The sequence below is a fragment of the Lissotriton vulgaris genome, chromosome 2_1, assembly GCF_964263255.1.
Source record: "Lissotriton vulgaris chromosome 2_1, aLisVul1.2, whole genome shotgun sequence".
Taxonomy (NCBI): domain Eukaryota; kingdom Metazoa; phylum Chordata; class Amphibia; order Caudata; family Salamandridae; genus Lissotriton; species Lissotriton vulgaris.
Window position 1 is genome coordinate 352,585,263 of NC_141687.1, and position 27,787 is coordinate 352,613,049.

General features: G+C 45.4%; 1 protein-coding gene across 2 annotated transcripts in view; it reads left to right on the forward strand.

Annotated features, from left to right (window-relative positions):
- The window catches only part of SEZ6 (seizure related 6 homolog), a 1,086,274-nt gene that overhangs the window by 912,130 nt on the left and 146,357 nt on the right, over window positions 1-27,787 (forward strand). For both annotated transcript variants that reach the window (XM_086955133.1, XM_086955132.1), the window contains exons 10-11: window positions 398-594; window positions 1,178-1,372. In XM_086955133.1, coding sequence (XP_086811259.1) covers window positions 398-594; window positions 1,178-1,372 — 392 coding nt within the window. The remainder of the gene's footprint in view (window positions 1-397; window positions 595-1,177; window positions 1,373-27,787) is intronic.

The following is a 27,787-nucleotide window of genomic DNA, read 5'->3' on the forward strand; positions in this document are numbered from 1 at the left end:
TTATGTTTGCATGAGTGATCATTTTAATGCCACACATATTGGCTGTGTCAATATTTGTTTATCTAGATGTGGTACATCACTGTCTTCCATTTACGAAGATAGGGTACAGATCTCTTTCAGAGTACCACCATCTGAAGGTTAATGATTCAGTCTGTACCTACATTATTTACCAGTTCTCTTCCTTCTACCCCTCATTCCCTTTTTCAGATTCACATTTGTTTTCCTTGGATTAAAAGAGGTCATTAATGACTGAAGTTTTTCTCACATTCAGTGCATGGATTTGGGTTATCTTTTGTGAACTGCTGCTTGCTTCCTCTTTTCACCAATTGATTATACCCTGTAATTTGATTTGACGTGGTGACTGCTTTCTGTGACAGTCTCTTTCTCCTATTGGCAGATTGCACATCGGCAAGAATGACATCCTCACCATCTATGACGGCGATGATCTGACAGCCAGAATACTGGGGCAGTACATGGGCATACAGCGGCACTTCAAGCTCTACACATCCATGGCAGATGCCACCATCCAGTTCCAGACAGATCCAGGAAGCAGCGTCTTTGGTTACCACCAAGGATTTGTCATCCATTTCTTTGGTTTGTAAAGTCTGAAAATTCACAACCAGACATAGACCAATATGTATAGGGGTGTTTTAACTCCTTCCACACATACATATGTATAATCCATCCTATCTACAGAAACATGGATAATCACATTCCCAAAATCACACAAAAACACGTACACACATCAAGGCTTGGCGAACAATATGTATTAACACACCTGTTCTCATTAACACTCGCCTGTACTGGCATACCGTTACTCAACTACAGCCATTAACAACAACACAATTAATACCAGGGTGTACATTTGGAAACAACAGGACATATCAAGCCGTTTATGGGGTTTCTGACTCACCAAGACATACAAGTCTAAAAATGACATGCAATCATACGTAAAGATGTAGAAAACATATTTGCAGAAACAAACACATATTAACAAACACTGTAACGGAAGACCTGTTTTAGTTTACAGTGTTATGTACACGTAAAAGTTAATGTCCTGTTTCAGGAGAGTGAAATAGGTAGCACCATTGCATTATTTTTAGCCATCTCCACCATTACAATATTTTTTGTGTTTCTTTTACGTTGGCCGACCTCTAATATGTTTTTCTCTCCCCAGAGGTTCCCAGAAATGATACTTGTCCAGATCTGCCAGAGATTCCAAACGGCTGGAAAACCACATCCCAGTCAGACCTCATTCATGGAACTGTGGTAACCTATCAGTGCTACCCAGGATATGAAGTCGTAGGTGCAGAGCTTCTGATGTGTCAGTGGGATTTGACGTGGAGTGGTGACCTGCCCACTTGTATGAGAGGTAAGTCAACTCCCTTTCTATCAAAGTAACAGATCACATATACTTCTGCCCCTCAGGGGTACACAGATGTGTGTACATTACCAGTGTAGAGGACCTTCTTAGGAGCTTGGAAACATCGGCAGGTTCTCTGCTAGCGGATTTGACATCTCTGTGACAGATGTTACATGACAATAGAAGATAGGGACAAAACCCAATTTCCATGGCCCAGGAATATGGAGTTATAGCAATAGCCAGAAAAGTGGGGCATTTCTCTGGCATACACTACAGTCTAAATTGCTGAGATGGTTTTCGTTTTACTGCCTGTCCTTGGTACTTTTTGGATTGCCTACATGAAGATAAACAGCTGAGCAGGCAATATGAAGAATCAAACATGTGACTTTAAGTTTCACATCAATCTTTGCAAAAGGCATATTACCCACATTGTTATTCAGTAATTATATGAACATTTTTAACCCATAACCAAAAACACCATGACTGTGGAGGAAATAACCAAGAGAAAACATAATCACGATTTTTCAGCTTGGAAGCAACTGAAGAAAAGTATTCCAACATGGGAGCTGTGGGTAAAATAAATGTTGGTAAACCAGTAAAGGAGAATACATAAATGAATGCTGAAAAAAATTGATAATAGTAACAACAGTAAAATAAAAATAAAAAATTAATATGTATATTAAACATTTTCAAACCAAGTAACTTAAAATTAAAAAGTTATTGAAAAGCGGGGAATAGGTTGGAGGGAGACATGTTGTGTGATATGGGAGGTTGAACAAAATAGTGGGAAATGATAGGGTTATGAAAAATGTTCCCTAAATCAGAAAATCGTGCAATAATGAAAGAATTAGAGGAGATGAGGGCTAGTAGCCATACGAATTTGAGTGTTCACCTCTGAAAAAAATAATAGATAATGGTAAAAGAAACTATAACTAAAAAATGGTATTTGTATCAAAGTTCTGGAGTTCTTTATCTTGAATTTATGTTCATAACATATTTAGGGCCTGATTTAGCATTTGACGGATAATACTCTGTCCGTCAGGGCGGCGGACATTATCTTCCCTATCCTGACAGACTACCATCTGTCAAATTTAGAGATGACCAAAGTTTATCTCACAGTGGTTTATTCAATGTACAAAACGTTTGTTGGACAGCCGCCATCGGTTTTGACGGCTGTCCTAACTTTTCTAAAGATTTTGTTTTTCAGAAACAAATTCCTGAACTGGAAGTTTGATTCTAAAAAACAAGAACATGAGGACCCCTTACAGCTAAGGAGTCTGATCGCAGGGCATGGGGGGCATACGTTTTTTTCCCTTACTTCACTTCCAGATTTTTTCTCAACAGAAAAAAAGACATGATCTCGTTATGCGTAGACATGGGGTCTGTGTAATTTCCTTTCTCTGATAGCCCCTAGAACCATCAGAGGAAGCTTTCCATCGACAGAGCTTCAAAATATTTTTGTTATGTTATGTTATGTTACATACATTTGTATTGCGCACAGCTGCCCCAGCTAAGTTGTTGCTTTCCTCCAAAGCAGACCCCTCCCACCTCCCGACACCGCGTGGCCACACACCTTTATTTATTTAATAACGGTGCCACAGTTACTTTGGGCTCATTTGCTTTGAATTATTTTGGGGCTTTCCTCCAAAGCAGACCGTCCCACCTCCTGACATAGCATGGCCGCGCCCCTTTCTTTATTTAATAATGGATCCGCAATCACTTTGGGCTCATGTGCTTCAAAATGTTTGGGGGGCTTTACTCCAAAGCAGACCCATCCCACCTGCGCGCCTTTATTTATTTAATAATAGCGTTGCTTTCATTTTGGCTTGTGTGCTTGAAATGTTGTTTGTTCAGGCCCCTCCCATATCCAGATACAGCATGGCCGCGCGCCTTTATTTTTTTTTTGTATTTATGATCCTCGGATACAGCCACTAGTCTCTGGCTAGTGGCTGTACCCGTTTTATGTTGCTAAAAGTGCTTCAATCGCCGTGTTTGAACTAGTTTTATTAACTTTGGAGAGGACGAGCACTTCCCAGCAGTGCTCATGTCACGGTCACAGCGCTTTAGATTTTTTATTTATTTTAGTTGTGAGGGTGGACCAAGTTAATGCAGGAGGAAAGTGACCACTCTTTAAATACCCCCCCCCCCCCCACCACCACCACCACTCAGGAGGAACGGTGATTCAGCACCAGGGGCCAGAAAAGGCCAATACACCCTGGCAGTCTTTGACAAACTACGAATTTCTTATTTTCTCCCACATATCTCCCTTCTCCTGCTTCACACTCTCTGGTCCTTCTTTTCCCCTCACTCCAAACTTGGATTGTTTGCTCTGAGGAAACACTTAACAAATCCATATTCAAAACCTCTTTCATAAAATCTCAATAATGAATTCAGTCCCCACCCTCTCAAATCCCTGGGATTTCTGTCACAGTTTCTCTCATTCTTGGTGTGAAGACTGAGGCGCTTTAGGGGAGTAGAGGGCGGGTTTTGGTCCATTGATGAAGCATTAAGGGCAGTATGAACGTGCCATATTTCTGCGCATGCTCTGGCATTGTCAGTGTGAGGGTTCATATGAGAGTAGTCGCACACGTGTTTCTACAATGCCTGCTGCACATGATGCCTAGCAAATACTGCTCTCAAGGTCTCCCAAGAGCTGGCTATCCATCCATAAAACATAGGTAAAAGACATTGCCATTTGCAATGCAATAAGTCTCGCATTAGTGAAAGTTTGAGCTATTGGCTTAGCAAATAGCGATGTTTGTTAGATATTTCTTTGTATTAAAAATATCCCAACAGTGCGTGGCACAGTGTTGAAATCCTTCCAAGACATCCAGACGACTTTTCAGATGCCAAAGACTCCGTTTTTTAAATATTTACAATTTCGGCATGCCATCGCTCCCAGCTTGAAGGGTCTGGACTCACTGCTAGAGTTTAGTCCGGTGGAAGCTAAGGTTTTTATGGGGGATCTCCTAGACCACAAGATTTCTGAAATCTATCAGTCTCTGGTTACACACTGTTCCCCCTCTTTGCAGCGTCTCAGGGAGGCCTGGGAGGGAGATGTTGGTCAGATGGAAGAAGAGGACTGGACAGAAGCTTTGGCTTCTCCATGTGGGGCGGCCATTGCAGTGCGCCTGCGGCTAATCCAATTTAAATACCTCCACCGGGGGAAACATCACTTACAACGCAACTTTTACCACGCAGTGCCTTTACGACGCAACTTTTACAACGCAAACCCTTACAACGCATTGCGCTGGGGGGCGCTCTAGGATAGGGAATAGGTTTAATTTACTGTCCAACACCTTCCCTACTATCCACGGGGACTGGAGCTGGAATAGTAAATTACACTATCCAGCGCCCCAAAGCACTATGCGTTGTAATGGTATGCGTTGTAAAACCCGCGTTGTAAAAGCATGCGATGTAAAAGCATGCGTTGTAATGTCGTACATCCCTCCACCGGGTTTATTTTACCAGTGTGAGGCTATGGAGGGCGGGCTTGGTGGCTTCCCTGGGCTGTCTCCGCTGTGGGCATGAGATGGGGACCCTGATACACACTATATGGCACTGTACAGAGCTAGCACGCTTCTGGAGGGGGGGTACTGGCCTGTCTCTCTGAGGTTCTGGGGTGGGAGCTTCCTCACTCACTGAAACTAGTTCTCCTCCTTGTGATGGAAGGAACGGGGGCAACATCTATAAGTGACATCTCATACTCCTGCGCTTTACTTTATAAAAGAGAGACATAGCTGGAGCCTGGAAGGCGGTGATTGCCCCCTCGGTCTCGATTTGGAAAAATGGCCTCGAGCTCCCCATCTTTGAGGCTAGAGGGTGCTCTAGAAAACACTACAAGATCTGGAGCCACTGGGCGGATTATCGTTGCTTGGAGCTGAAGCCGCCGAGTGAGGACAGGGGTTGAAGCCCGAGTGGCTGGCTGGCCGCTCCCATCCCCTGCACTCCTTTTATGTGTGGCCCGTGATACCCCAGTAGACAACGGTATTGTGGATGTTGAGCTCTTGTGTTGATTGTTGGCAGCTTGGGATAGTAATATGTTGTTCCGGAATATAGAGACGGTGTGTGGGGTGTAGGGAGGGAGGTGGGGTAGTTGGTTGTTTACAGGATTTTATTTTATTTGTATTGCCTGTCATATTCTCCTGTACTTAATTATGTCAAGTGGTCAAAGTAAAAAATGTGTATCTTACATGAAGCAGTTGCCTCTGGAATTCAGAGGTCTGCATCATATGTGCTATTTTGACAAATAAAATCTGTTTGAAAAAAATATATATATATTTCAACAGTAGAATAATAATACAAAATCCACACAGTATGGGAAAGGTGCAGTACCACAGGCTGTTACTTGGTGTCCCTGTGGCATTGTAACGGGACCTCTATCAGCCACATAAGGTACTGCACCCTTAATGCAATTATAAAGAGAAAGATTGCAGCTGAGCATACAATTCTAGTTGTTTTTATTGGAAGTGAGATTTTTGTTAGCTTGCTTTTTAAAAACGCACCATTGTTTATTTAGCTTCATTTCACAAACAAAGCTAAATAGACAGCAAAGGTGCATTTTTAAAGCACAGGCTAGCAAAAATCTAACTTCCAATAAAAAAAAAATCGAAATGTATGCTGAGCTGCAATCTTTCCCTATATAATTGCATTAAGGGTGCAGTGCCTTATGTGGCTAACAGAGGTACCTTTACAACACCACAGGGACACATAGTAACAGCCTCTGGTACTGCACCCTTTACTTGCTTCCTGGAATTTCTTTTATTACTCATGCTACTGATTGGATATTTTTGGAAGGAAAAAAAAACTAACATACATTATCATTTGTAGGTCCAATAGTTCAAACGTTCACTAATGCGAAACCTATTCCATGGCAAATACTTGATTAAATCGTGGTAATGGTTTATTCATTTTGAGTCTGTGGTGATGGCTTTCTTGATTTTAGCAATTTTTATTTTTCGATATTTCTGCTAATTTGCTTAATGAAAAAACTATACTAAAAGCCGATAAGAAGTGCATTGTGTGAAAAATGCGGTCCACAATATTGGGCTGTTCGTAGTTTGTGCAACGTTCTGTTTTCCTTCCGCTTCCGCCTACCCAATAGCCTTCTTTTAAAGGATAATTGAATCTAGCAGCTATGTGTTGTGGGAATCGTAAAACACTCACTACACAACTTACAAAAGCTCGAAAGTGGGCCATCTCGAGGGAACATTTCACAAGACCACTTATGCCCACAAGCACTTTGTGAAAATGGGAATCTCGCGATGAAATGCATCACATAAACACCGATTGTCAATATGACTATGGCCATTATCCAGCAAGCCTACATTACACCTGCTGTGCAAGAAAACATCTTTACAACTTCACCCGCCCCTGGTCTAATCATCCACATCTTATGCTCGGCAAGCATGGTTTATCACACCCACAATTTCATTATACATGTAATTAAGAAAGAGCCTCTGAATATTGCAATAGAGTTTCCACTAGAATCGAAGCAGAAATCCAGGGGTGCAACTACAGAGGACCCCTCTACTCTTTTTTTTACCGATTCCAAGTAAAAGTTCACAATAATATTATTATTAAATGTCAACCAGTTCCGAAGCTATGAGGAGCCATGTCCAGGAAGCCTTCCACCTCACCACGTCTACCTTCTGGCTTGAAAACTGAAGAGAAAGGAGCTTTCTGAGAACAGAGTGTGTGCGCACAGGAGGTGGATATACACAGGGATTTAAAAAAGAATGGAAAAAGTTGTTCCTGCAATTACATTGAAATCATTGGTGCTACTTAACCATCGAACTTCTTTACAATCTTGCATGTCAACTGGATCACAGTAGGAAATCCTGTACAAACTAATATGTGTCTGTAATTGTGTAACATCTTTGAGAGAGGCCTGTCTGCCTGTCTGAGTTTGTATCTGGAACAAACAGCCAGGCAGACAGGTCTCTCTCATGCAGACGCGCCCGTTGAGTGTCCACTGCCTGGCATGGTACTGTCTCTGCTTTAGGTCTGTGCACCTTTCAGAGGAGCTAGCCTCCAGGATATCTAGCGCCTGCATAGAGGCCTCCAGGTAGGAAGGCACTACCTCTGCTTTACATGCAGCTGGGAGGACACAATTAGACTTGAGGATGAAAGAGAAATCTCCAGCTAATAAGCTCTGTAATTAGGTTCACTCCGTTGCACGCACATCACTCCCATCCGTTCCTCTGTACCAGGGGCCGGCACTCATGATTACTGGGAGCATGCATGTTTCTCACTCCTCCCTCTGTAGCAGTGGCATTCACTTATACTCACTTGGACATATGTAAACATCCTTGTCTTTCACATCCCCCTATGTACCGGAGGCTTGCACGCATGCTCACTTGGACATATGAATACATGGTGGTCCCTCACCCTCCCTCTGTATTGGAGGCATGCACTCACGCTCACTTGAGCGTACTGAACCATGCTTGACTCTCACCCTCCCTCTCTACCGGAGGCATGCGCTCATGCTCACTTGAACATACTGAACCATGCTTGACTCTCACCCTCCCTCTCTACTGGAGGCATGCGCTCATGCTCACTTGAGCATACTGAACCATGCTTGACTCTCACCCTCCCTCTCTACTAGAGGCATGCACTCATGCTCACTTGAGCGTACTGAACCATGCTTGACTCTCACCCTCCCTCTCTACTGGAGGCATGCACTCATGCTCACTTGAGCATACTGAACCATGCTTGCCTCTCACCCTCCCTCTCTACTGGAGGCATGCACTCATGCTCACTTGAGCATACTGAACCATGCTTGACTCTCACCCTCCCTCTCTACTGGAGGCATGCGCTCATGCTCACTTGGACATATGGATACATGGTGGTCTCTCACCTTCCCTCTCTACTGGAGGCATGCGCTCATGCTCACTTGAGCATACTGAACCATGCTTGACTTTCACCCTCCTTCTCTACTGGAGGCATGCACTCATGCTCACTTGAGCATACTGAACCATGCTTGACTCTCACCCTCCCTCTCTACTGGAGGCATGCACTCATGCTCACTTGAGCATACTGAGCCATGCTTGACTCTCACCCTCCCTCTCTACTGGAGGCATGCACTCATGCTCACTTGAGCATACTGAACCATGCTTGCCTCTCACCCTCCCTCTCTACTGGAGGCATGCGCGCATGCTCACTTGAGCATACTGAACCATGCTTGACTCTCACCCTCCCTCTCTACTGGAGGCATGCGCTCATGCTCACTTGAGCATACTGAACCATGCTTGACTCTCACCCTCCCTCTCTACCGGAGGCATGCGCTCATGCTCACTTGGACATATGGATACATGGTGGTCTCTCACCTTCCCTCTTTACTGGAGGCATGCGCTCATGCTCACTTGAGCATACTGAACCATGCTTGACTCTCACCCTCCCTCTCTACTGGAGGCATGCACTCATGCTCACTTGAGCATACTGAACCATGCTTGCCTCTCACCCTCCCTCTCTACTGGAGGCATGCACTCATGCTCACTTGAGCATACTGAACCATGCTTGACTCTCACCCTCCCTCTCTACTGGAGGCATGCACTCATGCTCACTTGAGCATACTGAATCATGCTTGACTCTCACCCTCCCTCTCTACTGGAGGCATGCGCTCATGCTCACTTGAACATACGGAAGCATGCTTGACTCTCACCCTCCCTCGCTACTGGAGGCATGCACTCATGCTCACTTGAACATACTGAACCATGCTTGCCTCTCACCCTCCCTCTCTACTGGAGGCATGCGCTCATGCTCACTTGGACATATGAATACATGGTGGTCCCTCACCCTCCCTCTGTATTGGAGGCATGCACTCATGCTCACTTGAGCATACTGAACCATGATTGACTCTCACCCTCCCTCTCTACCGGAGGCATGCACTCATGCTCACTTGAGCATACTGAACCATGCTTGACTCTCACCCTCCCTCTCTACTGGAGGCATGCACTCATGCTCACTTGAACATACTGAACCCTGCTTGCCTCTCACCCTCCCTCTCTACTGGAGGCATGCACTCATGCTGACTTGAACATACGGAAACATGCTTGCCTCTCAACCTCCCTCTCACTTGAGCATACTGAACCATGCTTGACTCTCACCCTCCCTCTCTACCGGAGGCATGCGCTCATGCTCACTTGGACATATGGATACATGGTGGTCTCTCACCTTCCCTCTCTACTGGAGGCATGCGCTCATGCTCACTTGAGCATACTGAACCATGCTTGCCTCTCACCCTCCCTCTCTACTGGAGGCATGCACTCATGCTCACTTGAGCATACTGAACCATGCTTGCCTCTCACCCTCCCTCTCTACTGGAGGCATGCACTCATGCTCACTTGAGCATACTGAATCATGCTTGACTCTCACCTCCCTCTCTACTGGAGGCATGCACACATGCTCACTTGAACATACTGAACCATGATTGACTCTCACCCTCCCTCTCTACCGAAGGCATGCACTCATGCTCACTTGAGCATACTGAACCATGCTTGACTCTCACCCTCCCTCTCTACTGGAGGCATGCACTCATGCTCACTTGAGCATACTGAATCATGCTTGACTCTCACCTCCCTCTCTACTGGAGTCATGCACACATGCTCACTTGAACATACTGAACCATGATTGACTCCCACCCTCCCTCTCTACCGGAGGCATGCGCTCATGCTCACTTGAGCATACTGAACCATGCTTGACTCTCACCCTCCCTCTCTACTGGAGGCATGCACTCATGCTCACTTGAGCATACTGAACCATGCTTGACTCTCACCCTCCCTCTCTACTGGAGGCATGCACTCATGCTCACTTGAGCATACTGAACCATGCTTGACTCTCACCCTCCCTCTCTACTGGAGGCATGCACTCATGCTCACTTGGACATATGGATACATGGTGGTCTCTCACCTTCCCTCTCTACTGGAGGCATGCGCTCATGCTCACTTGAGCATACTGAACCATGCTTGACTCTCACCCTCCCTCTCTACTGGAGGCATGCACTCATGCTCACTTGAGCATACTGAACCATGATTGACTCTCACCCTCCCTCTCTTCCGGAGGCATGCACTCATGCTCACTTGAGCATACTGAACCATGCTTGACTCTCACCCTCCCTCTCTACTGGAGGCATGCACTCATGCTCACTTGAACATACTGAACCATGCTTGACTCTCACCTCCCTCTCTACTGGAGGCATGCACTCATGCTCACTTGAGCATACTGAACCATGCTTGACTCTCACCCTCCCTCTCTACTGGAGGCATGCACTCATGCTCACTTGAACATTGAGGCATGCACTCATTCTTAGTGGGACACCTGGGAACATGCTTGTTTCCCACTCCTCCCACCCTTTTTACCAGAGGCATGCCACATACATGCTCACTGGGACATATGGAACCATGCCTTTCTGCCATCTTCCCTGTCTACAGGAGGCATGCACACATGCTCACTTGGACATATGGAAACATGCTTGCCTCACCCTCCCTCTCAACTGAAGGCATGCACGCACATGCTTGTCTATAAACCTCCCTCTCTTCCGGAGGATTGCACACATGCCCACTTGGACATATGGAAACATGCTTGTCTCTCACTCCTGAATGTGTACTAGAAGCATGTACTCATGCTCACATGGGCACATGGGAACATGCTTGCCTCTCACTCCTGACTCTGCCTTCGGGCATGAAATCATGCTCACCTGGGCATATGGAAACAAGCTTGTCCCTCACTCTGGGTTCTGCACCAGAGACATGCACTCATGCGCACCTGGACACATGGGAACATGCATGCCTCTCACTCCTGCCTTTGCAATGCAGGCATGCACTCATGCTCACCTGGAAACATGGGAACATGCATGCCTCTCACTCCTGCCTTTGCAATGCAGGCTTGCACTCATGCTCACCTGGAAACATGGGAACATGCATGCCTCTCACTCCTGCCTTTGCAATGCAGGCATGCACTCATGCTCACCTGGAAACATGGGAACATGCATGCCTCTCACTCCTGCCTTTGCAATGCAGGCATGCACTCATGCTCACCTGGACACATGAGAACATGCTTGTCTCTCACTCCGGCCTCTGCACCAGAGACATGCACTCATGCTCACCAGAATATATTGAAACAAGCTTGCCTCTCACTCCGGGCTCTGCACCGGAGGCATACAATCATGCTCACCTGGACACAATGGAACATGCTTGCCTCTCAGTCCTGCCTCTGCACTGCAGGCATGCACTCATGCTCACTTGGAAACATGGAAACAAGCTTGTCTCTCACTTCGGCCTCTGCACCGGAGACATGCACTCATGCTCACCTGGACACATGGGAACATGCTTGTCTGTCACTCCGGCCTCTGCACCAGAGACATGCACTCATGCTCACCAGAATATATGGAAAGAAGCTTGCCTCTCACTCCGGGCTCTGCACCGGAGGCATACAATCATGCTCACCTGGACACAAGGGAACATGCTTGCCTCTCAGTCCTGCCTCTGCACTGCAGGCATGCGCTCATGCTCGCTTGGAAACATGGGAACATGCATGCCTCTCACTCCTGCCTTTGCAATGCAGGCATGCACTCATGCTCACCTGGACACATGGGAACATGCTTGTCTGTCACTCCGGCCTTTGCAATGCAGGCATGCACTCATGCTCACCTGGACACATGGGAACATGCTTGTCTGTCACTCCGGCCTCTGCACCAGAGACATGCACTCATGCTCACCAGAATATATGGAAACAAGCTTGCCTCTCACTCCGGGCTCTGCACCGGAGGCATACAATCATGCTCACCTGGACACAAGGGAACATGCTTGCCTCTCAGTCCTGCCTCTGCACTGCAGGCATGCACTCATGCTCACTTGGAAACATGGAAACAAGCTTGTCTCTCACTTCGGCCTCTGCACCGGAGACATGCACTCATGCTCACCTGGACACATGGGAACATGCTTGTCTGTCACTCCGGCCTCTGCACCAGAGACATGCACTCATGCTCACCAGAATATATGGAAAGAAGCTTGCCTCTCACTCCGGGCTCTGCACCGGAGGCATACAATCATGCTCACCTGGACACAAGGGAACATGCTTGCCTCTCAGTCCTGCCTCTGCACTGCAGGCATGCGCTCATGCTCGCTTGGAAACATGGGAACATGCATGCCTCTCACTCCTGCCTTTGCAATGCAGGCATGCACTCATGCTCACCTGGACACATGGGAACATGCTTGTCTGTCACTCCGGCCTTTGCAATGCAGGCATGCACTCATGCTCACCTGGACACATGGGAACATGCTTGTCTCTCACTCCGGCCTCTGCACCAGAGACATGCACTCATGCTCACCAGAATATATGGAAACAAGCTTGCCTCTCACTCCGGGCTCTGCACCGGAGGCATACAATCATGCTCACCTGGACACAAGGGAACATGCTTGCCTCTCAGTCCTGCCTCTGCACTGCAGGTATGCACTCATGCTCACTTGGAAACATGGAAACAAGCTTGTCTCTCACTTCGGCCTCTGCACCGGAGACATGCACTCATGCTCACCTGGACACATGGGAACATGCTTGTCTGTCACTCCGGCCTCTGCACCAGAGACATGCACTCATGCTCACCTGGACACAAGGGAACATGCTTGCCTCTCACTCCGGGCTCTGCACCAGAGGCATACAATCATGCTCACCTGGACACAAGGGAACATGCTTGCCTCTCAGTCCTGCCTCTGCACTGCAGGCATGCGCTCATGCTCGCTTGGAAACATGGGAACATGCATGCCTCTCACTCCTGCCTTTGCAATGCAGGCATGCACTCATGCTCACCTGGACACATGGGAACATGCTTGTCTGTCACTCCGGCCTTTGCAATGCAGGCATGCACTCATGCTCACCTGGACACATGGGAACATGCTTGTCTGTCACTCCGGCCTCTGCACCAGAGACATGCACTCATGCTCACCAGAATATATTGAAACAAGCTTGCCTCTCACTCCGGGCTCTGCACCGGGGGCATGCGCTGATGCTCACCTGGACACATGGGAACATGCTCGCCTCTCACTCCTCCCTCTGCAGTAGAAGCACGCTCTCAGGCTCACCTGACAAGATATTAGGGTGTTCCATGTCAGATGTGACTGGAGCATCCTAGTCCGGGCTGCTTCGCTCACATCACTTTGAATGTTGATACCTGTTGTCCCACGTATCTTGCATAAGATCAATACAGAACGTGGTTACATCCATCCTTTGCTGCAGGGGAATGGGAGTTCAGAGTGGCTGAAGAAGGGGAGGCCAGAAGTAAATTACACAAGTACCTATGAGGGTGGCTGGGCCTGAGTTGGGAGCATAGCTATCAATAGTGCAGCAGGTGCAGTGGCATGAGGACGCAGGGGTGTCAGAGGCCACTGCGCATGTTTTAGTTGGTTTTAACTATCAAACCAGATGATAGTGGGCCTCGTTCCTAGCTTGCCTCAGGATTCGCAAGACACTCGCTACACCACTGAACGCCGTGTTTTCAGATATGGTGTTGGGTCCTTAGTAAGGGTTTTCATGGATCAGGTAATGGAGTTTGGGAACCTTCTGGAATGATGGAGAAGCTCTTAATTCCATGGGAGTGACCACCCAATGCACCGGAAGTAGAAGGAGTTAAGAATCAATGTGTGGTGGTCGGGATGTGAGGAAAATGATTGATTATCAGAATATCGCTGACAAAAATATCATCTGACATAAATATTGTGTCCTAAATATACTTTACAAAAATAATGTCTCATTGGGTGTAAATGTTCTACTGCCATCTTCTATGGCTGATATGTTTATAAATGACATATAGGACAAAATATTTTTGTGTGGCACACAGAGGGTGAGCTCAGAGTTGGCAAGCAGGGTATATGCTGTGGGGCAACCCTTGGTAGGAAGATTGTGAGACCAGTGCAAAATAATCTTCTAGGCATAGGCAACATACCTGGTGCCTGAAGTGGGCAAAGGGGTTGCATTTGGGCACATCAACACTGTGTTTTACATAAAACTGATGACTTTGTGGAGGCCTCTGATAGTTGCTAAGGTTCTTGGCAAGTTCTAACATGTTATTGATGGTTTCTCCACATAACCATGAGTTGGAAGATGGCTGCTGTCCCTTTCGATATGTTGCAAGCAGGGGGGCATTGGTATCACAGGGGGAGGTACAACCTGCAGACCATCCATCCATTGCTACACAGACCTCACTTGGAGCATTATATCCACTTCTGGTAAACAGACATAGGGCCCCATTAGGATGGCGGGCGGACTTTGTCCGGCCGCCGTCCCGACGTAAAACGGGACTGCTTGCCATAAGGGCGGCTGTCCCATGAGGGCCATTAGGATGAGCCCCCCACACTGGCAGGGACATCCCACATTTTTAAAGCACCGCCCGCCGCAATGCTAACAATGTACATTGCGCACTTCAATGCACAACGTGACAGGCACTGTGCGGTGCCTGCCATGATGTACAGTGAAGTGCAGGGGGCAACCATAGGTACTCCCATGTGCACCCCCCAACCCCCGAGTCCCTGGGGGCCCGCAACGGGCCCCCACAAGACATTCCTGCATGCCTTTCCGTGGCGGAGCATGTTCCCGCACACACCCTAATATTTGAGAGGCCCCATCTGGGGATTGTGTCCATATTTGGAGGACACAATTGCACTACTATGTAGTTCTGGAATCCAAAGCTGTAATATTGTCTTCCCTTCTGACAGACTTATCTGTGATCTCGTGTCTACGCCTGGAGAAGCCATTTGGAGTACTGGGCCAGTTTCTGAAGGACACATGAGCAGTCATCTCTGTCTTGGATGTCTCTCGTAGAGTATTGTGCCCCCATCTGATGGGCAGAACTGATCATAGAGCTGAGTACTGGGGCTTCATCCAGAGGGTGGCTTCATGCGGAGCCTTGTCTACTTCTGGTATTTCCACACGTAGTACTCTGTCCAGTTCTGAAAGCCACATTCAGAAACCTTTGGGTCACATATTCTAAGAGATCTTCTGGTCACAAAACCTGCAATTCGCAAAATAACAGGGTTTGAGACCACAAAATCCCTTTTCCAACACTATTTTGTGATTCAGGATAGTTTTTCCAAATCGCAAAAACTAGGTTTCTGACACCTACTGCTTCGCAATTTAGAAGAGGTGGGTTTTAGGTGTTCCTTCCAAATTGAGAGTCTGTAAGAAATGTATCATTGGTTTGCTACTGCAATTCCAGCCACACACCATTGATCAGTTACTGACTCCCAAGAAAGGGGAAGAGGTCTTTTGTGAGGCCCTGACTCTGTGGAAATGGGAATGGCAACATCTGCGAGAGTGGCGATGGCTGAGTGCCAACTGTACCTGTAGTTCTTGACAATGGACAACATTTTTTTTTGTTAAGCAGCCCCGATTCAGGCTGCTTTTAAAAGAAAAAAGTTTCCTATTTTGAAATGCAATCACAAGCATGGTGGTCTGCTGGGTCTTGAAACCCACTATCGAGACACTAATTGGAATCTGCCTAATGAATATTGATTAAGCAGGTCATTCTACAACTTACCGCCGGTCCCTAGTTTGCCAACCAACCTATCCACAAATAGGCCAGTTCGCAAAATCAAGTTGGATTCCCAAAAAGTCAGTGTGCGATTTGTGACCACTTTTTGCACACCAAATTTTAGTTCTTGGGACAGAAAGGTCACACCTGAAATGATGATTGGAGTTTAAAAGTAGTCCAGGGATGGGTGACCCAAAAGCCGTGCCTTTTAAAGCACATGCTGCATGTGGAGATGCTGAAAGACAGATGCCTGTGTACACTGAATGGAGAGAGTGGGGCGGCATTAACACCGTGCTGGGGCTTTCCACTGTCAGCGGTAAACTTCTCTCAGAGTTAGAGGTCACGAGCCTGAAGACGGGTGGGGGCTGAAGGTCGCAATCACCTGCACTGCACCCTGCTCCACAATTCTTTGATTGTCTGGGAATCTCTGTGCATCCCTCTCCTTGAAAAACAGCCTCCTGACAGTCACCTTTTTATTGCAGTTTTCATTGAAATCAAGTTTGTTTGTGTTTTTTAATGCGGTGAAATCAGGGCTGTATTGTGTAAATCACTTGTACGCGGCTCTCGGCATAACAGATATTTTTAGAAAGAGGGGATGATTGGCAGCAGATTAGCATGCTCTGGCTGTGATCAGGTAGTTGACGAAGATGCGCCCCAATACCAGGGGGGTGATGGGATGCTCTCCCTCCCTCTGCAAACCCCCCCTCCTCCACTACACCGGTATTTTTCAACTTTCGCAAACCATTTTCTCCCTCCTTTTCACACCACCTCTGTCCTTCCCCAGAAACACATCTTCTAACCACACTGCCCTTGCTTCTCTCCTTCCCCAGAAGCTTGGAACCCCTTTCCATTTCTTTGGTATCTCCCCATCACACATGACCCATCTCTCTCCCAACTTCACCCCATCGGATTTCTCAATCCATTAACCCATACATCTCATTTGGCCACTGACACTGTTTCTCTCCCACTTCCATTATCATTGTCTTTGCCTCCCCTCATTATTCCCCTCTTCCCCTCTGGGAACCCTTTGTTGGTCCAGACTATTTATACCAGGTGAGCTTCTCTTATCATGCTCCCAAATAGTTGCACTGTCTCCCTTGCATCATTGAAGCTAAACCAACCATTGGCCCTTCCGTAAATCCTGTAAAGTAATCTTTTTAGGTCTGGCTTTGACGTACAGTTGTCTGCAGAACCCATTGTTACAAATTCTTCAAAATATAGAAAGAGGGGCCTTTGGCTTTGTCCAGAGGAGTATTTTATCTCACCTCATGTTATTGGGGTATCATTCAGCTCATGCTATTTGGTGATTCACCCTTCCTCCTCAGGAGTGTTTGCATGCCCCTTTAAGGCCCGCTCCAGCGCTAAAGGTCCGGGCAGAAGGTGAGGGCCTTTAACCAGGGAGCAGGCCTTTCATGGCCGATAGACAGGCCCTGACTGGGAATGCAAAAATGGCCCCTAGCAACAAAACCGGTGCCCACCCTTCCGGCCCATCGGGGAAACGCCTGGTGCCCTCTACGGCCAGTTCGGGCCTGCCGGTAGAGCCACCGGCTCTAAAGCTATTAAAATATTCCACCCCAGAAGGCGGTATTTCTAATTTGTAAAACAAAGGCCTTACAGAGCCTGAGGGGACAGAAATCTCCTCAGGCTCCGTGAGGCCTTTGTTCACAGCAATAGTTGCTCGTGTGGCTTCTACCGGCCATTAGAAGCCCGCAGCACTCCCAACATGCCAATGTTCTAGTAAGTAATACATCTGTTGCTTTTAATTAGCATCATTACATAGTCCTGAAGAAATAAAAGAAGTCCCTAGTGACCATGACAATCAAATTAAATATCAGTTACTAAGCTAAAAAGTCATTACTCTGGTGGGATTTAAAATACAGTATTAGCAGAAGCCAGGTTTGTCATTACGTGAGTGACAAATTTATGGTAAAACATGGAAAACTCAAATCAAGAAATTAAGATAACCGTGAGAGTTTGTTCAAAACAGCTTGAAGAGATTTTGCAGCACTGCAAAATTCCAAAATGTTCCTAGTGTCAAGGCAGTGTTACAATGTATATTTACACCATGGGATTTTGTTTGCAAGAAAAATCTGTTTCATAACAATTTGCTTCTCATGCTTTGTCGCAGGGCAACAGCACAAAACATGAAGTGTTATTTATATTTGTCATCCCATACCCTATATTTTAGATTTGTGAATGGTTGATTAGACCAGGAAGATCTGAATTCCTTTAAAGTAAAGCGAATGAAGAGCATTCAGACTCTATTTTTCGGTTTGAGTTAATATTGAGCGTGCAGGGAGTTTATATTGATAGGGAAAGGAGTTATAAGATTCAATGATAAAGTTTGTATATTTGGTTTTGGCCAGCTCATATGTATATGTGTAACTTAACAGTATTGTTTATGATTTAATTGTCGCTTGATGATTTAATGGCCCATAATTCAAGATCTTGACTCCTATCCGATATGTACCTGGCCCATGGGTGGTTGGTGTGATGGCCGACCTCTATAGTTGCACTGATAATGTGTTTCAGACTGCCTTACATTGGTAAGATATGACTGCATTACAAAACGTTAGCTTGACATAATAAATCCTATCTGAGTACAACATATTCCATGAGCAACTGTGCTCTCGATGTATTCTTTGGCACATGGAAAAGCTTTGTAAAAGGGCTGCCTTGCAGGGCCGTACTGGGAAAAGCAACCAGCCCTTGCAGATTGCTGCTCAACCCGCCCTGGGAGCGCTGGGGGGGGTGCTAGCAAGAAGCACTGTTCCTGCTTTTGTTACAGGGGGCCAATATTGCATCACTGCTGCAAAACCAGTGACAAAACCACCCGCCACAGGCACAAAACCGGCCCCCATCCCTTTGGCCCACAAGGGAAATGCCCGGTGCCTGCTACGGCCAGTCCGGCCCTGGTGCCTTGTATTGATTCCAAAGCAGTTACAAAGCAACCCAGACATCCTTGGAGACCATAAATGAAGACAGGCAGGACTTTTGCTCTTGTTACCTCTAGAAGTGAACTGGCGGGACGGCTCTGTAATTTAGCGTTGAGCCTGCACAGTCAGGTGGAGTGGAGTGGGGTAGAATGGCGCCTCTGTGTTTTATGATTGCTAGTTGGTATCTCGGCCACTGCTTAATTTGAGCTGGTGTTTGCCATTGCTCGGCATGACATTAATTCTCAGCACCGCCACTTATGATGGCACTGTTTGTCTACTTTTTAGGTGAACACATCAGAAGAGTGTTTAACAAATATACATTAAATATAAATGATACCAGCACGTGCAGACCTTTCTTACAACTTTAGGTGTCTTGGAGTAGTCTAAATTGTTGCACTTAACAGGAATGTGATGATTAGGACAAGTGTTGTTACTGGAATGTCTTGAGAAATACTTTGGGTCCTGGCACTTACCTTTTTACAAATTAAACGCTGGTCTTGTTGTGCCCTTTTCAGTTAGCCATATTCCAATGTGGTTATAGTCTGTAGCATATGCTAAAATAAATGAGCCAACATGCCACGATTTCTTGGGTGTGTTTGTTTATAAATTTTACTGTAATTATTACCTTTAATTTAAGTTGATTTAATGCCAAGTTGTTTTCGAGATTGTAAATGTGTAGTTCATTAAGGGCTAGATGTGGGTAATTCCCATTTACAGACTCTTAAATACCGAATTTTACCGAATCGGTATTTAGGATGTGCATGCACACCGGAATTCGGTATTTTACCACACAATAGGATTGTGTGGTAAAATACCGACTCTTAAGGGCCTGTGGCACTCTTAGGAGTGTCAGCTACATATGGATTTACCGATTCGGTAAATATACCTATTCGGTATTTTACCAAATCAGTATATTTACGGAATCGGTAAAATTACTGAATCGGTAAAATTACCGATTTGGTAGGCCCCCTACATCTGAAATGCCTAATACCGGTCGGAAACGGCTGAAATCTGCCGTTTCCGACCGGTATTAGGGCTCCTACATCTGGCCTTTAGTGTTCTCTGTTGGCCAATGTAGGTTTGATCTAGTAAAATGATGTTGTAGGTGCAGTGCAGAATTTGTAGCTGTGGTTCTGTATTCTCGGCAGCAATGACCATGCTTGTTTTACTGTGTGCGGTACAAAAGGGGGTGGTGACGGACGGAGCATCTGAACCAATCAAACACTCACACCCAGTCAAAAGATCTGGGTTTGATCCATCACCGTTCTTTAGCCCACTCTGCCACCCCAGTTCAGACATGGCTATATGCAAATCAGTCTGACCCTGTGCCTCATGGGAACAGTCCAGCCCGAACTGCCAAGCCATGCCTTCCCTGGACCGGAAACAAGCTTCCAGATCTTTTGACTGGGTGTGAGTGTTTGATTGATTCAGATGCTCCGTCCATCACCACCCCCTTTTATACCGCTATTGTTTTACTGTGTGACCAATACTCGCTGTGCAGGGGCTCATACACCCACTTTGAAGGCCCCCTATTAGTGTTTCTTCACTTTGAAACACCATTACCGACTGTGGTACTATCCAAGTGTTGGAATAAAGTGAAATAACAGTGAGGAGGCCGGAATTCCCCAAGCTCACAATTTCCCATAAAACTTGGCTGCCTACTCTGTCGAAGGCAGCTGTGTAATCGATAAAACAGGCGATTAAAAGGCCACTTTTCCATCTGATTGCCTGATGGGCCAAGAATGATATAGTCAGGGTGTTATCAATTGTGCTGACATTAGGTCTGAAGCCCGTTTCAGAGAATGGACACATTTGCTTGCTCTCTATCCAAGTTTCTAACTCCTGCAGTCGTATCTTAGCATACGTCTTGACTTCAATGTATAGTAGGGCTATTAGACGAAGACAGGATGGACCTGATCTATTAGCCTTCTTTTGAATGGAACCTCTGATGGAGCCACAACAAGATTCTGTAACAGTGTATACTTTTTGAGATGATGACATATCCGTGGATTGGTTCTCCCTTGCTGTGGTCTCAGCTACTATTAATGAGTTTAAGTGCCTAGAGTGTTTAATGGCTTAACGAGTTGATTAGCTGTTCCATCATTTCGGGTACAGTGCAAAGTTTGTCAACAAATGGGTGCATGCTCGAGTGCTGTTTTGAGTGGTAAGGACCATACAAACAGAGTCTGTTCTATACTGCTGGTTGCTACATTTGCTGTACAGTTTGGGGGTGCAGGTGACAAGAGATTGTAAAAGATCTACTTGAAGTTCCATCTTGTATGAGTGCCAATTTAGTGTCTTGAAAGCTGGCACCGGTGAAGATTTAATTGAGCTGAATGTCTTGGCTTGTGTTTTAGTCTGGATCTTGTATTGAGTCATAACTTGGCGTTGGGTATTTTGCAAACAAATCTTCAGAGGTGTCCAAAATTAAGCTTGCAGAGTTATTCAGTTTAATAAGCGTCAGAGAGTTAAGATGTTCCTTGTTGATGGATGACGTGAGGAGAATACATGTATGATTGATCGGTCCAGGCTACTTTCAGCACTATGATATCTTTGGGCAATGGTTTCAATATGTGACCCTATGGACCGTATGGTCTGGACTGAGATGGAGTTTTATAAGCATTTGTTGGGTCAGGGTATTTGTGCTGTAATATTTAGAGAATTGTGTTGTATATAAAAAAAAGCCTGTTATGGTCTGTAAATTAGGCTTGTCTGAAATTGTTTTCGGAGAGGATACTGATGGATCACTTGTGAGTTTTGAAGTTCCGATTTAGTTCAGAGGCCTTTAGTAATTTCTGCTATATGAGGTTTGAAGTTTTGTGTTGACGTCTCATTTTGCATTTATTGTCTAGTGGAGTAAAGAGTTTGTAAGGTAATTTCAATTTCAATTTGATGCTGCTTGTGGAAACCTTGCGTGCACAATGGAGGGGCGTCTGGAGATCTGATTGAGATGATGTTGCTTCAAGGGAATGTTTGATGAGCTTGGAGTCGGTAAGACCTTCCTCCCTAAAATAGGATTGGGAACAGTGTCTGAAAGCTTATGACGAGACATAGGATTCTCAGTGTTCCTGAGACTACTCTCTGTTCTGTTCCACAATGATAGTTACTCTCCAGTCTCCACAGCGGTACATTACGCTCTCCGGCTCCCACTCAACGGGTGGACTATTAGACGGCTGCCCACTCAACGTATGCTTAGTAACTGCTATTCAAATGTTATTCCAATTGAGGTCAGGTTCATTAAAACATGCCACTTACCTGCTCCCTCCAGAATGTGTAGCCCAATACCTCAGCCACCGCCTCCCTGCTAGGACATGTAGAGCACAGATATTTCTTTGGGTCCTTTTTTTCCCCCTTCTGGTACCCTGTAGTTGCTCTACCAGCTTCAGCTGAACTAAAATGGCATAAATTAAACTTGTCCGAGGATGGGACCTGGTTTATAAGCAGGTACCCCCGACCCCTATGACGGCAGGCTCACTGTTCTAGCTCTATCGTTCTGCCACACGTCCAACCTACACCGGATCCCCGGGGGAATGGAGCTAGAGGCTACGGCATGCCGCCGGGATATGGAGAATTCTAGGTGATTGGTCAAGACCCAGACACTGCACCCAGCAGGGGGCCTTCTACTACCTCACCCTTAACCTCTGGTAGCTCAGGGACAGGACCATGGAGATGTTTCTGGAGTTTGCAGCAGCTATTTTCCCTTGACTTCTGTTACCGCCAAGTGCAAATCCTCCAGGAGCTTAAGTCAAGTCTTGACGGGCCTCAATGGCTTGGAACCCGATCGGCGGCCAGGTGTCTCATCTGCTCTACGGCATCCTGTAGTGTCCTAAGTCATCCTCACGGGTAGCTGCAGGCTGCAGCTTCTCCTGAGCAGTGAGCGGGGACAAGCCTGGAGTGGGAGTGTGACCTGGCTAGACGGAAGCATTTCAATCCAGTAACAATGCACGAGACACTATTTTACATCTCACAGGCACACTGAAAGATCACACTTTACATACTTGATGCCACAGATGTTTTGTAGCCAAGGAGCAATTGCTTTTTTTGCTTTTTTGTTACAATAACAGGCTTTTGTAATGTTTACCAAATTAAAAATGTAAGCAAGACCTATTGCCTTTGCCAGCACTTGTTACATCTGCTGTCTCATTTTAGGTTCCTCCCTTCTTCTGCTGATGTCTTGTACCAATTGCTTTTCTCCCAGGCTTTATCAATCAGGGGGGAGGATGTGTTGTAACTGTTATAGCTACCTACTTTGGAACTAGGGAACCAGGTTCGAGCCTGGGCAGTGGCTCAACATCCTGTGATTCTGGTCAAATCACTTAAACTCTCCTTGCCCACCAAAAATGAATGGATCGTTGTGTGATGTTCATGTAAAGCGCTCCAATACCTTATTGGTCAAGTTTGTTCTGTACAAAACTCCAAAACAAATTAAAAAACAATATTTTTCATAACTTCATTCATTGTATGACTGTTTCTTGTGCAGAAAGTTCAGCTCCCGATTTCCCACAGACCACAGGTCAGGAACATCCAGAGAGCAGGTTTCTGATCAAGAACTCAGCCTAGACTTCTACGGGGGCAATATGGTGGATCCCACCAACTAAACAGAGCGGGAAACCACTTCAAACATGGTGTCGGTGAGAATACAAGGCAAGGGTAAAGGACTGATACAAGGAGAGAAGACATGCGAGGAGGAATGGGAATTGTAGTAGAGGGGAGAGCTGGCCGAGAAGTAAGCAGGACTCACCCGAGGAAGGTGAAAGGAGAGGTTGAGAGGTAACAGCTAGAAATAGTTGATGGTGCAGGACTGAGCTGGGGAGACGAAAGAAGCAGAGAGGAACAGGCCTGCCAGGTGGCTCCCATACCGCTTGGCTCACCCCACAGCTTCACAGAGGAGTGATCCACGGTCTAATAAAGAGTAAACAACACTTGGCTTAAACCATTCACACAGCCCAACAGAATGGGGTCTTGTTAAGTCTCCCCAGATCTCTGGAAGCAACGCCTTGGTTCTCCGCGAATGGAGTCAGTATGTTTCAACCCACCATGTTCATTCAACAATAATAATTCCACATTTGTAAAGTGCAAACGTATCAGTCCTAAGGGTATCCAGGCGTTGGGCATCGAAGCGTGAGCCTCGCACCCTGGAGTCGACCACTCTGGCCGCTGCGCCACACCCCTCGGCCCACTGCAGCTGCTGTTATCACACCTTGGCATCACAGATCTTCAGATGCCTGCTAACAGACAGCCACCTCTGCGATGCATGGTCTGCAGAGGAGGGCGATACAAGGAATTCTGAGATAGAGGGCCCCGTCAGAAGCAATACACAGCTCCTGCCATACCTGAGCTATCCTGTTGATTATATTATTTCATTGTTAAATTATGTTGAATTACTCTGTATAGTTAGATTGGTTGCGCTGTATTTTTACATACTTCTCTGTTTGTACAGTAGCGTATTATCGGTACGCAATATAATCCAGTGATATCGAGTCTGACATTAGAGGCCCTCATTAGAAGGCCTACTGGAAAACCGATGTGGTGACACTGCATGCAGAATTCCTATAACGTGGAGTGGCAAAATTACTAGGGGCCAGATGTAGGTCGCCTAATACCGGTCGGTAACGGCCGAAATTTCTGAATTTCGGCCGTTAACGACCGGTATTAGGCTACTGAGATCGGTAATTTACCAATTCGGTAGTTTACGGAATCGGTAAATTACCGATTCCTTAAAATACCGAATCGGTAAATGACCATGGGCCCGATGTAGGTCACCAAATACCGGTCGGTAACGGCCGAATTCGGCCGTTACCGACCGGTATTTGGTGATTGAGATGTAGGGGCCATTATTTTACAGAATCGGTAAATTTACCGAATCGGTAAATTTACCAATTCTGTAAAATACTGAATCGGTCATTTTACCGAATCGGTAAATTCCAGATGTAGGTAGCACTGTTTACAGTGCTACAGGCCTTCAGAATTCGGTATTTTATCACCCAAAACAATTGGGTGGTAAAATACCGAATTAAGGTGTACATGCACATCTGTGCATGTACACCTGTGCCATGTGACACACAGACATGCCCTTAGGGCATGTATGTGTGCCACATGGCACTCAAGCCTGGAATTGGGGTGCTACAAAGTGTCAAATTGACACCCCGTTCACCCTTGCAGGATTCTGTATTTACCCATTCGATAAATACCGAATCGGTATTTCCCATTGATTCCTATGGGCTTCAAGGCCGGTAGGAATCAATAGGAAATACCGATTCGGTATTTACAGAATCGGTAAATACCGAATCCTACAGATTCAGTAATTCTAAAATAAGAATTACCTACATCTGCCCCCTTCCTATTTACCTACTCTTAAATACTGAATCGGTATGATTCGGTATTTAAGAGTAGGTAAATAGGAATTACCTACATCAGGCTCCAAATTTGCAATGTAGGGGGCACTCAAATGCGTGCATTGCATAGGTAAGGATTCGGTATTTACCACCAACTACAAGTTGGTGGTAAATATCGAAAACCTTTGCAAAAGCAATTATTTTGCTTTTACAACAGTGCGATGTGGCAGACATATTTGCCCCTAGGGCATGTATGTCTGCCACATGTGCACCCATGCACTATTCAGAGGTGCAACAGGGTGTCAGTGTGACACCCTGCCACCCTTGAATGAGTTCCCCATTTTACCGAATCGGTATTTACCGATTCAGTATTTCCAATTCATTCCTATGGGCCAAGAGGCCCATAGGAATGAATGGGAATTACCGAATCGTACTGATTCGGTAATACTTAACAAATATTTACCTACATAGCATTTACCGATTCTAAAATACCGAATCGGTAAAATTTGGTATTTTAGAATCGGTAAATCAAGATTACCAACATCTGGCCCTAGGTGTCTTATTACCGCGCCATTACAAGCTTTGCTCTCTGATATGTCTTATTACTGTGGAAATTGGTGTTAATGCAGCGATGTAAGCATACTTCCCCACAGTTTGGGCATCCTTCCTCATCCTTTGAACTTTGCCCTCATTACAAGGCCTACTGGAACACCGATGCGGTGATACCGCAACCGGATTCCTATCCTGTAGAGCAGCAAACTTACTGGGTGTGTTTTGCACCCTGATATGTCGAATTACTGTCGAAGCTGGTCTTTATGCAGCGACTTAAACATCCTCTCCCTAAATTTTTGGCACCTTTTCCCATCAAATTTCAGCAGGTGACATGTGTCTGGGGGAAAACACAAAGGTACAAAACTAACTTCATAATTTACAATTCCAGTTTGGAGAATAACTCATTTTCCCGGGCAAATTTAGATTTAATAAAAACTGGTAACGATGACCATATATCTTTGATATTACATGGACTTATTGTTACATATTTATTATGTGGTTACTCAGTACAATTACGCTGATGTATGTAATCTCGACATAAACAAAACTTGCTGAATAAAAACGACTGAGACTTCACTTCACCTAATCCGTGCCCTTGAAATTTCCACGATAACAACATCACCGAATTTGAGAATCCAACTTTGTGAATGCTTTTTAAATCCAAACTGCATTGCACAAGTGGATTTTTTTTCAAAGGAACGCATGAATCATTTTTCATTTCATATTTCTAATCGATCCCACACTTGCTGCGCTATTCTTTCCATTTTTCTTCCCTTCCTCTAGAGTTTTTTAATCACTTTCCAATTTGATACTAGGACATGACATGTTCTCATTGATTTCTCAGTTTTAGATAGACTCAATGTTTTCCCACTCAGTAAGCGTCTTCTGATATTTTAGATTCTTAAATTCTATATTCCCCAAAAACGTTTTCAATTAAATCAGCAATAACTTAGCTACATAGTACTGCTGACACGTTAACTCAGGCAGGTAAGTGCTCACTAGTGAAGCCTGCTAAGATCTGTGGCCACAAGTTTGAGTCCCACGAAGGCCAACCTAGGCTTCCATCCTTCCGAGGCTTGTACATTTTAGATCCAGCAAACTGGGAAATAGTAACTCGGATAATGTTTTTTAGTCAGAAATGCGGTATAAAATTCTATTTGGAAATATTCAAAAATATGCGATTATAAGACATGGGAGCCTGCAATACCTGCATAAAGCCTTTTTCTATCCTTATTCAATCGAGTTGTGACTTTGAAAGTTATCTGAAATAGGGAAATGGTGGAGCTGTGCAATTGGAATAAATTATTAAAGTTAAGTTGCGACCTTATAATACCTAATTCCAGAGCCAACTATCAGGGCAAAAGGCAGGTCACAGAGGATTATTACAGCTGCAATTTAAACAACCAAAAAGAGAACTGGCTTTTGACTCTTTTGATCTGTTGTTCTAAAGTGAGTGATCAGAAGAAAGCAGATATTTATAGCAGCATGTTTATGTTTGTGTACGATATATATATATATGTATATATATACATATAGGCCATTGGAAGAAAGATGGAATCTCACCATGTTGCATAGCGTAGTTACATACCTCCATATTTAAATCATTATATGGCTACATCGCACTGCATTAAATAAAATGTATGCAGGTGTAGAGTTGCATAGAGTCATATTGTATTTAAATGGCCTAGTTCCTAGCACAATTAAATAGTAGAATAGTATTGGTACGCTGTGTAGTTATAGTCACTTTGTATTGTTACAAAGTTGAACTGTTTCCAAGTAATATAACATTTAAACACAAATGGCCCTTCTTCAGGATTTTAACGTTAGTGGAATTGGGTTTTCCAAATCCTGTCATGGAGACCCCTATCTGTCTGCATGTCCACACAGATTCTAGTATTAACCTACCTTTCAATGAACAATTCACTTACTAAATCCAAAGACTCTTTTTTTGCTCATTTTTAGAAGAAATCAGGAATGTCCAAATTTGCATATGTATATCTTCTGATGTATATAAATAAAGGAGCTGGTGTAATGCACAGATTTTGCGGCAGTCATAGGACTCATTACGAGGGGCCATTTG